The following is a 12,392-nucleotide window of genomic DNA, read 5'->3' as shown; positions in this document are numbered from 1 at the left end:
GTGGCTGAGTTGGCATCGCGTTTGGGTCCCTCCCAGACGTCATGCGTTCAAATTCCCTTGTTGGCTAAGTCCTCCATCACGAAACAACCAAAATTTTCCGCTTACTGTTGTGGTAGTAGAAGATTTTCAAATATTGTCAGGTTATACGTAACCCGGGAATGTTTGTATTTCTTTTAAAAAAATGGACACTTATTTTCGAAGCGTCGTTCATCCACGTTGGAAGAAAGGACACTGACAGGATTTTGTAATCCGTAAATTGATACAAGACAAAGTCAGGTTTGCCCCACGAAGACATGACAAGATCAAGTGATTAATTTTGAATCGGATCATGTAAAGATTTTGAATAACAGAGGTTTGATAAAGAAAAAAACAAGAAATGTTTGCAATACAGATTCCTGTGGCGTTCTATTCTCTCTGCCAACCCTTTCCGGTAAATAGAATGATGGTTAGTTTGTTAAAATAATAGTAAGCCTCCGGATTAACAGCTTTTGTTGTTGGATGTGTTAAAATATTCCTGCAATAAAAATAGCAACTAAGATCAAGCACTACTGACTGTGTGGTATGTGATTTTATGTTCCTAGAGGTTTGATATACTTGGCAAGATAACGTAAAGCACCAAATGGTAATTTGATTTATTGTTATTAAATGATATTAAAAAAAAATAGCTGATGTCTGATAAAACACAGGTAGCGACACAAAAACAAAGGTCGTTACTTTGTGACGGTAATAAAAAGTTACATTTTTTTCGGAGAAATTCTATCCTTTCGTTTTTTTGTTTTGTTTTATTTTACGATTTATGCGTGCGCTATTAAAATGTCCAGGGTGCAAACAGTTAACGACACATTATATTAATGAACTCTTGATTTAATATAATTATTTTTTTATGGACCGTCTTACCTCAGTTTGTTTAAATAAAACTTGTTTTAAAGTTCCTTGTAAATAAACCGTGATTTTTATTTCTTTAATTTTCTTGATAAAACATTTTAAATCTAATACTTACATCTAAAATAAGGTAAACACACAAAACACGGATTATATATATTTTTTAATTCTGTGGTAAAACTACTTTTGTTTTGGAAATCTCACAATTGTTGTGGTTATTTATACGTTGAAGCAATAATTAATATATAAGTTCATATAATTTAATATACCTGTAAAATATAATAAATAAATACATGAAACCAAACACACTGAGTAAATACTATAGGAAATACCTATTCACAAATACAATTACAAATTGATGCCGTTAATTTTAAGGAAACTAGATATGACTTCATATGCATGTTTGTCGAAAGAGGACAACAGACATGACTTCATAAACATGTTTGTCGAAAGAGGACAACAGATATTTCATGTTGTATGGAGGGATATACCCATACTGATCAGGTCATGGATGAAATTTTTATACGAATGGTAAAAAAATATTTATCAGTTACTATTCTTAGAAAAATAATGTCTGGATAATATAGGTATCGCAGCTAGAGTACTTACACAGATGCGTTTCTTGCATACCGCGTGTTTTAAAATTTTTATTAGTTATAAAAAAATAAAATTCATGTGAAAATGCAAAGCTGTCAATTCTTAGTAAAATAAAAAAAAACTTGTTATAGGTGAAGCTTTTCGAATACTCAAATTCGATGAGTGTACCAAAAGATGTTATCCCTTTCTCGCTAATAACAATAAGTAGGCACAAGCGAGACAAATTGATAATTCTTAGTGACATTTGGAAGGTGATCACTGTCAGAAGAGAATACATAAGCACCAGTAGACAAAATCCTAAGTTCGTATAATTTGAGTCAACTCTAATTGTGCTAAATTTTTTTGATTTGATGATTTTCTTAAGTTTTCAAAGTTAATATTTGCTCTAATATAAACTAATATATGCCATAACAGCTCAAATATATAAATATATATTGGTTAGTGATATAATATTCCCAACTATTGTTGAGAATAAATGCTTTTAGTTCTCCGGTTGTTGAAATCTACAATCCACCATTCTTTGTTTATATAAAGCTTACAAGAAATCACGCGATCATAAATATAGGTACCAGTTTACATAATAAATAATATAAATGTTTATTTTCATTCGAAATATTCACACTGTCCGGAAGCTTAAATAGAATTTCATTTCTAAATGAAACCATTGGAATCATTTAGAATACTATTTTCCAAAGTTTATTATTTCCTCCTTGCTTTGAAACTTAAACGAAAATACAATGATGAATTTTATGTTGCAAAAAATAAGACGATAATAATAAAACGTGATCTTTGTTTATATAATAACAGTTCTCTTAGTTTCCAATGAACCTGTTTCATTTATTGATAAAATTAAATTTAAATATGATTTTGCAACAAATCCGCATTATGAATACATCTACCTATAAGTAAGGTTAAGATATATGTTTTTATTGTGCCTGTCTCTAGAATTATCCTGTGTAGAGATTAGAGATAAATGGTGTTTACAAATATATATTTTTTTACAATAGATACATTTTTCTATAAGTGTCATATACATAACGCAAAAATATTTGACAGAATCAAATCAGGTTGGAATTGGTAACAATAATGGGATTAGAGAATATTTATTATAAATTTATTTGAGTTGACTAATTATTGCACGACTTTTGTTGATGATCCATTGTTTAGTCAAGACTTTAAGAATTTTTTCAATGTATTGAAAAAAAAAAAGATAATTTATTTATTTATTAATAATATTATTTATATGTTTGTAAAGGTCATGGAGGCAGCTGCCCATAATGGAATTCTGCTATCTGCGGAACTCGGATTCCCCACAGCTGAAGAGAAGTGGAGTACTCTCGCACAAGCCGTTTTCTTTTCCTCCACGGTCTTAACTACCATTGGTAAGCTTTATTTATTAACTCTGTGAACATTACACATCTTTGCGGCCGTCCAGCTTTCAAAGTAAGACAGCATTACCGAATGCGCAAATAGCAAGTATTTAAATTAGATTTGTTTATAATTTTCCAAGGTAAATGTTCGAGTCCATCATTGACTTTAATTGCACATTAAAAGCCCATACAACAATTTCACAGCCGGTACATAGTCAAATCGGCTTCGCGGCTGATAAACCGTTATGGGCTACTCCAAATAATGAGGCCTTTTCGTGAACCGAATGAGCTTGGTAATGAAATAGCCATCATCGAAGTGGACTATTAAATTATTACGTCTATTAATGTCATTGCTTTGTTCTGCGATGGCAGAGATCTCGCCGAGATACTCCTGGAGTTATATTATGTGTTTCTGTTCAATTTCTCGGCTATGTAAACTATGTGTTATTTCTGACGTTGACGGCCGAGTTATTTTGCAAATGCTTATTTCTGAAGAAACTCTGGTTTGTTCAGAGAATGTTGACTTTGATAAGTAAACATATCGCTATAGTGGTGGATTCTCGCCTTGGTGATTCGCGTCATCGTATCGCGTCGCGTCACGTACACGTAACGCGCGAGCAAAGGGGATAAATGCCACACATTTCAGCCCTGTCATTCAGAATTTAAAACATCGCTTAAATATCACTTAAGCTCTTTGCATCGCTAGTTTCAACTTTAAATAAACTATCTGTACGTTTAGGTAAGTTATATTTAGACGAGATGCGTAAAAAATGTAAGTTAACTTATGTTAAATATGCCGATCAGAGCAATACAGTTCAGTATCGTGATTTATTTTTAAGGTACCATGCCGTGTTGCGATACCTCCTTCTTTATCCAACGTTTTGTAAATCGTCACAGTGTCCATCATCAAGGCAGATGTGTAATTGACATTACGGATTTGTTATATTAATTGATATTACACATCTTCCTTATACCCCAAAAATAAATCTAAAACCACATTCATATCGATGTTAATGTATTGTGACGAATCAAATTTCGTCACAAATAAATTTGAAGGTTAAACTAAGTATGTCCCGCAGTGTGCACCCAAAGACAAAGAAAGTGTTGACAGACGGGGGTTGTAAAGAAAGAAGTGAGAAGTGCGGGGTAGGGCGACAGGTCCTACGAGCTCAAGAAAGAAAGACAGTAAAGATCGAGGCGGGAGAGAGAGGAGACCGAGACAGGAGTGGTGGTGAAGTACGCGCTCCCCGCCCAGCGGTGTGATGCTGGGCGGCGGATGAAGAAGTTACAGTCGAGTTAGAGAAAGTGATTTTCAAGTATTGTCCTCCGCCCGGCGACGTAATGTTGGGCGGGAGACGAAGAAAGTGCGGTGATCAGACGCGGCCGGGAGGGCCTGAGCTGCAGAACTGCAGAAGCTGCTACCTAGAACTTCGGCCTTACTAAGGCCATCGAACAGAATCAACTAGCTATGTGGATTTCACATGAAATATTTTTTTATAAAATAAATCATATTTAGAGATGCGTTACAAAAGGGGGAACCGTATTTACATAAAATTTCACTTAACACAGTTATGCTATGGCATTGATTTATGCCTATTTCATGTTGTTTTGTTTTCTTTGTTAGGCTATGGAAACATAGTGCCGATAACGTTCTGGGGACGCTTGTTCTGCATCCTGTTCGCTCTGATCGGCATCCCCTTGACGCTGACAGTGATTGCGGACTGGGGGAGGATCTTTGCCACGGGGGTGTCTATGTGCGGAAAGCACATGCCTGAATTGCCCTGTAAGTATCAGCAATTTTGAACGAACATTATGACGATTTGTTTTGAGGATGTCAAGTTTCAAGATTATAACCAGTTCAAGTTCTGCTGGATGGTATTTAAGTAATAGGAATGCCCCAGGCTCACTTATCAACCCTTAGGTCATCAGCGTCATCAGCTATTATTATAGGAGGGTTGAAGGAAACAAATCGCACACCAGATATCAAAGACATGAAGCCTGGATTAGATTGCCGCATGATTTAAGAATGATCACAGAATCGACAGAATTCAGAGCTACACTTAAAACTCACCTTTTAAGCAGTGATATATCCATAAAGTCAGAAACCTTTCATCTTCACAGTCCGCGACATTGTAAATAATAACATGTGTAAATAATATAAACAACTAAGACAAATTATTAAGCTTTTTAAGGTCATTTCATAAAAATTCTCCAGTCCTAAAGAGTCCTAAATTCTCCAGTGTTTTAAAAAAAAAAAAAACTTTACTCTTGCCACAAATTTTCTAATAAATCTAATATGATTAGTAATGGAGGGTAAAATAGCAAATGTTAAATCATTGTCCAGTTTTTTTACTATACTTTCCGCTGCGTGCAAAGTCGTAAACTTTTTAATACTTATATGAAGTGACCTACCAGGTTAGTATGTTTTCCTGTAACTGTTTGAAATAATAAACTTGGATACAGCCTAGGAACTCGTAATAAATTGTACTGCGCCCTTGAGGCGATTTTTCACAAAAAAGCGCTATACAAATTATACAATTATTAAGTTAAATGTCAAATATATAACTAAATAAATAACCATCATGCCGTTTCTTCATTCATATTCATACATCTTACCAGTATTATATAACTTTTCAAACACAATTTTTTTGTTCATTTTTATCGTATTTATCGCAGTATTTTGGCTCGGGGCTTTAAAATTAAACTGCCAATATGAGTTCCAACGAAAATTTAAAAGATATATTGAATTAAACATTACAGGGTTCTTAATAAACTGCTGTCTCTGATAAAAATGTGTGAAAGTTTTATTTTTTTCAGTGATTCTGATCTTAGAATTTAAAATGTGTAATATATATATATATTTTTTATATATATTTTTTCCTAATTGTTGATTTTAAAAATTATCTCAAGCCATATATTCCTAATCGGTTCGAACTGGCTATAACGACATTATTATGTAGATAATGCTTCTAGCTGGTAAGACGGATGTCACCAACGTTGGACGAGTGACGTAAACAATGCCATATTTGAAATGCCAAACCTAGTTATAGGTAAATTGCAATATTTGTAAGCCCTTGTTGAGATTGCCGTTACGTGGTCAAAGATTTGTTTGATAAGTGTTGTCTAAGTCTTTTATTTATGTTAATATCTCAAGATGATTTTTTATCAATATCGTAGTTAAAGATCGCTGGATTTTTTATTCGAGTAAACCATATAAATATAATTCAAATTCCATTAATAATTATAAATTTTAAAAAAAAGGAGGAACGGTTAGTGATGCAAAACAATATTTTTTGTACACCTACATAATCCAATACTGTAAAAAAGATAGGTTATTACAGTCCATCTTCAACTGCATATTTAATATCTATTCCGTGCTGAAATACCAATAATTGCAGTCTTTCGCCGTTCCACCACCGGCACAACCACCCCCAATCAGTCCAGCAAAAGGTGGGTGTTCGCGCTGGCAGCCGTGGGTTTCCTGTTCCTTTACCTGGCTGCAGGCGCGGGACTCTTTGTCCTCTGGGAGAAAGACTGGACCTTCAACGACGGCTTCTACTTCTGCTTTGTCACCATGACCACCATCGGCTTCGGGGACCTCGTTCCAAGTAAGTCCTACTTCCTCCTTAAAAAAATTGTGAGTCAAATTTTTGAAATTGGTTTTTTCTTATCGATATTTATACCAGCTGTCGTTTTTTTTTGTTTTAGTCCAAATATTTATAATTTTTGATTGATTTGGTCAGCGTTATGAAATGTTTATAGTCAGCTAGCAAACATTATGTAAGGTAAATTTCAGAGAAAGTGAAACCGCGATGCGATGGAAAACTTGGCTCAAGAACTTACTGAATTTCTATAAGAAGAACAACTGGACAAGCCTCGAAAGTGGAAATTTACCAATGATTGCTGTTGTCTGGTTATAGAACTGAATACAAATATTATGAAAATAGTGTCCTTAGTCATGAGTCGTGACTCATGACTCATGACTCATGAATGGGTGTTTCATTCTTCCGAGCTTGGTCCTGAACATTGGCCCTGAGCCCAGAGTTAGTGGGTTCAAAACCCTCCGAAAAATAAAAAAAAGATATAAATATAAATTATATACATTTGCACTTCAAGATAAAAAGCTAATTGTGGAATCATTCTCGTGTAAGATCACTTTTAGCAACCGGCAAAACATTGCTTAATATATTGTCTTTAGCTTTTCGCTTTAACTTTAATAAACATTTCTGTATAGGTAGGAACGTCTCAACCAGTACGTTCCCCGTTTCCTTACTCCCATAAAATTCTGCGGTTGAGTTACGACAAAACAAATAAATGAAATATATACAAAATATTGTCTCGCTATCTCCAAACAAGCGGTAGAATTTTGGTGTTACTCATAAAAAAATTCAGAGTTTGTTGATCATAATTCAATAGTGACGTAACTGGTAAAATATAGAAGAATTGTTTACAGTGAAATGAATTACCAAACCTTTTGATTACGTCATGTTTCCCTTTGAAAAAGAAAACAAAGCCTAACGGTACCCGCAAAAGTTTTCCAATAATAATACAGTTGGTTATAAGAACTGAAGTTGAAAAACGTTGATTGAATTGGATACACTTGGATAGTAGACAGTTTTCACATTTATATTTGTTTGGAAGTGTTGGTAGGAAAAACCATTCAAGATTCTTGGAGGAACTTTTAGATTATTTAACTCTTTCACGCTCTTATTCCGGTGTCGTAAATTCTCAAAAGATTTAGATATCTATTTAAAAACACTTAAAACTCTTCTATTTTAGAATTTTTAGTGTGAAAAGATAACATATATTTCAATCCCAGCCACAACAATATTCGAGTGGGGGTTAAAACATTTAAAGAATCAAATGTCTATTTAAAAACACTTAAAACCATTCGTTTTATTTTAGAAATTTTAGTGTGAACTAATAGATAGATAACATAAATTTCTATCGCAGCCACAGCAATTTGAAACATTTAAAGAATCTGATACTGTCGCATCGCGGGAAATTCAGTAATTACGATTGTCTACTAAATGTTTTGGTTGGAAATGGTCCAAATTGGTTTTTATTTTCTTCAAAAACAATGAAAAGTCATCGGAGCGACCAGGATTTCTGGCCCAGTGAACCCATTTCCTCAGTTTATGTACATAGCCTTGACACCGAGCTGTTAAACCCACCGCACTCGTTGTCTGTTATGAGATTAATCTCCCTGAAATGTTTCATAGATCTTTCAGTGCAACAAGAATTATTCTGATACATTCATTCTGACGCAATATTTGGTGTTCAATTGTAATTGAAATTATGCCAAATAATTTTTGTAACATCTTTTTACTTCTTTGAACTTGAAATCTAATTGTTTTTTCTTCCTAAAATAATAAATAAAGGCCAACAAAGCAGCTTTTACTGGAGTTACAAGTTTGTTTGAAAATTTGTTTCAAGATTCGATGACCCTCGTGGTAGAGTGGTGAAGATTCACTTTTAAAAATCCAATCTCATGAGCCAGTGGCACTATTCCCCATTTGGGGTACGTTTTAAGGCTGAAGAGTGTGGGGATGGGTAGGAAATGGGAAAGAGCAAAATGTGGAAGTACTCACATTTGTCTCATATATCATCGTTACACTCTTTTCTTCGTTTATTTGATCCATATGCCCATATAATTTGAACGTCCCTTTCTTAATCTTTCTCATTGAACTTCGATTTTTAATTGTGTTTTTTAAGTATCTACCACTCTGGAACATGCCACAAATATACTAATTCAATGAAAAATAACACATACGAATGAAAAATATAATAATGTGGTTACTTATTGGTTAGACTCTCAAAAATACTAATATAATCTGTAAATTTTTCTGTTCCAAATAAACAAATAAAAAATATCTGAGCCATAATTTAGTTCGCAAAAAAACTAAAATACTGCAGACATTATGTAAATAATTTCTTTACAAAATACGTAAATCATTAAAAAAAATGTGTCAAATTATGTAGTGACCAACTCAAAAAGAAATGGGTAATATCGGGATCATGAAAACCTGTAATAAATTATAAAATATATTTACTTAATGATTGTAATAATTAGTCTCAACAGAATTCAATTGCACGTTGTCACTTCAAAGACGTAGAAATGGTAGTGCGTGATTACAGTCTTCATTTTATTTCAAAACATACCATCGTTGTTCCTGGCAACAGTCCATCCACTCGACACTTGCAGATATATTTTTTCTTTGTTTTGGCTGACATTGTTCAAGTCAGTTACCCGGCCTTTGCCGCACAAATATAATTAAACACGCAGTCAACCATTCCGAGCCAATGGTCCAAAACAGTCCAGGGAAATAAATGTCACCGGCTTGGAGACAACCGATCTTATCTTCCTGATGCTTGACACTGACGAATGCAAGTAATCTACTAATTTATTTTCTCTGATGCTTGACACTAACGAATTAAAATAACTTACTTATTTATTTTATCATTTAGATTTAAAGCAATAATTATCTTTAGCATAGCTATTACTATTAGGCAAGTATTTTAAGTTATACTCTAACCAACATAGATTTTTCTTTGAATCCGGCAAGATTTCCAACTACTGGGATAACGAATTATAGGGCTCCTTCCTTCCCACTCCGAAGGAGACGAGGAAAACGACTGCTGGGAAGTAGGTACCCACCTGATAATTCATGTCTGGTAACTAAACATGGCTAAAACCATTTCAAGTAACGTTTCGATTCTGAATGGTGGTATTTCAACTGGACGATGCGAATAGGATGTGGTGTACCATTTATTTTAACTAGCCTTATTCAAATTTATTTTATGTTCGTAATAACCGCTTTTTGCGGCGATAAGATGAACAGAAGTGATATTGTATTGTTATTTATATCTGACGTCCTCCGTGGCAAAGCTTTAGATCCTTGTAATATAAATATGTTGAAAAATGTTTTTTTCCCCATTGACGAAAAGTGATCCAACTTGATGTTAGGTTAGCTTTGATAATAACATCATTCACATTAAACTATTCACGGAACACAGATATTGGTAAGTTTATGTACCTAGTACCAGTGACGAAAAGTGATCCAACTTGATGTTAGGTTAGCTTTGATAATAACATCATTCACATTAAACTATTCACGGAAAACAGATATTGGTAAGTTGAGGTACCTAGTACCAATAAAAACAAAATAAGTTAAAATTGTATGAAGTGGGTAACAATAATCGTGTTTACAACCATTATTAATAACAAATACACATTTTCTTAAGGTATTTGTTAAAATTAGTTGTGGGAAGGATTTGTAGTTGCATAATATTGTAGTTTGATTTCGTACACGAGTATATGCACCGAAATAGGCATTTTACAGAGTTGGCACTCGTAGAATCAGAAGTTTGGAAATATGAGTTACAAATAACAATTTTATTTCTAACTCCTATTTTAGATCCTTTATTCTCCCTATTTTAGATCCTTTTCACACCAAACTAATTTTTTATAATTTCATTTTATTATGTTTCGAAGTCCAACATTTATTTATTTTATAATTACAATGTAAAATCAATATATGATAAACGAATTGAGTTACATTAATTAATTAAATGTGTAAACAAATTATTATAAATAGGTACTCTTCGAAATGTGGATGATAATATACGAATATACGATGTGTAAACAAAAATGAAAGAAAAAATATAACAATAAGAACAGTGAGCTAAATTATCTTAATTATTAACCAGTTTGATTTTATATGTTTTCAAAGTACAGTTGAAAATGTCTACATCTCGTACGACGAATGTTTTACAGATACATCCCATCAATGAATTTTGCCCATATAATTGGATCTGGTGTGGTGTTCAGGGCATCGAAATGCAAACCTTTTTAATGATATGATGAATCAATAATACAGTTCCCACTTTTTTATAAGAATTACGCATCAGTGATTTCTCTACGTTTGTATGGAGCAATGGGATTAAATTGATGATTACAAAAGCGATATGACCGTAATGCCGTAGAGTGTTAAAAAAATATTAAATTCTTATTACTTTGGTCAATTTGGTTTTGTATTTAAGCAGTCACGCCTCATTTTAGGCATTTTATCAATTCGGGAATTCTATAAACCTACTAGAATAATTATCTGCCGATGTTGCAAAGAGGGTCGTTACATATAATACTTCCCTTATTGGTGAAACGTTTACACAAAAAAATATATTGGGTATCACACGCTGAAAGCTGAAGCAGCACGCTATCACTGGAAATACACACCTTAAATTACTTTCCTAACAGGATGAATCTTAAATAAATTTAAAGCGTTTCAGTTTAATCCTTACGTACATAATATAAAATCAAGTTTATATTAGTACATGCGCATGTACTTTCAAATATTAATAATTGAAATTATCTTTTTTTTCTATTTCTATTGAAAACTATAATATTATTATTTTCACTGACACTGCAGTTCTATTTTTATAACCACCGTTAAGTCAAAGGTTTTCTGTTCAAAGCAATTTACTCTGTTATCCCATTACACCCCCTATGAATTGTCTCTGTTGCAGGGCCGCGCCGCTTTCCATAGGAGCTAAATATCTGGTGTGACCCAGTAACTTTCATATATTAATGTTTGTTTGTTTCTTTCTTTGTCCCTTATAGACTCGAAAACCACTTCGATTTCACTGAAAATTTTAATGTTTGTGTTTGTACTGTAATGAGATACTTAGTCGATTTATAGTAGATATAATGTAATTTTTAAACAGTAAAAATATGGTATACAGAAAGAGTCGGAGACGCTCGAAGAAAACATGAAACAAATCGTATCATTTTTCGTGGTAAAATGAGACTTAAGTAATGAACGACGAAAGAGGTGTAAGGAGAAGGCAAGGCAAGGAAGACATGGCACGATCGAATGAATCAAATATGGGGTAAAATATTGCGTTTGTAATTCACGAAGAAAGGGATGTAAGAACAATGTATGAAGTGGAAGCGTATGGCAGAAGAAGTCGAGCATGCCCGAGGAATCATGGCATGTTCAAGTGAAACAAATACCTCTGTACTGGAATAAGATATGGAGATAAATTAAAGTCGATATAATATAGTGTTCACAATAAAAATGTGGATGTTACTATATTACATGAAGTGAATAGTAGAAATGGTAGAAATTGTAGACAGGAATCAAATAATTATTTGTGGTAAAATGAGGCGTACTTGATGAACGAAGAAAGTGACAAAGACAATTAATGTCTTGAAAGTGAATGGTTGAAGAAATCAAAGACATCCGAGGAATAAGTGGCACGATGAGTTTAAGCTTTGAGCTTTAAGCTTTAAGCTTTGAGATTTAAGCTTTAAGCATTGAGCTTTAAGATTTGAACTTTAAGTTGTGAGCTCTAAGCTTTGAGATTGAGCTTTAAGACTTGGGCTTAAAGCTTTGAGCTTTATGTTTTGAGCTTTAAGTTTTGAGCGTTTAGCTTTAAGTTATGAGATTTAAGCTATGAGCTTAATGCTTTGAGCTTTAAGCTTTAAGCTCTGAGCTATATGCTTTGAGGTTTATGCTTTGTGCTTTAAGCTTTGAGCTTTAA

The 12,392-nt window shown here is 33.3% G+C and overlaps 1 protein-coding gene across 2 annotated transcripts in view; it reads left to right on the top strand.

Annotated features, from left to right (window-relative positions):
- Nucleotides 1-12,392, top strand: part of LOC149423652 (TWiK family of potassium channels protein 7) — a 96,363-nt gene that overhangs the window by 46,650 nt on the left and 37,321 nt on the right. Inside the window, exons 3-6 of one of the 2 annotated variants that reach the window (XM_089632062.1) lie at nt 2,735-2,861; nt 4,474-4,636; nt 5,587-5,610; nt 6,294-6,457. In XM_089632062.1, coding sequence (XP_089488188.1) covers nt 2,735-2,861; nt 4,474-4,636; nt 5,587-5,610; nt 6,294-6,457 — 478 coding nt within the window. Of the gene's footprint in view, nt 1-2,734; nt 2,862-4,473; nt 4,637-5,586; nt 5,611-6,247; nt 6,458-12,392 lie in introns of both variants that reach the window. The other variant, XM_089632061.1, reaches the window with a different exon arrangement.

Source organism: Hesperophylax consimilis, chromosome 5 (genome assembly GCF_061612785.1).
Source record: "Hesperophylax consimilis isolate HC1 chromosome 5, BYU_Hcon_1.0, whole genome shotgun sequence".
Lineage (NCBI taxonomy): Eukaryota > Metazoa > Arthropoda > Insecta > Trichoptera > Limnephilidae > Hesperophylax > Hesperophylax consimilis.
Note: the sequence above shows the minus strand (reverse complement) of the source record. Positions and strands in the feature narration are given on the sequence as shown.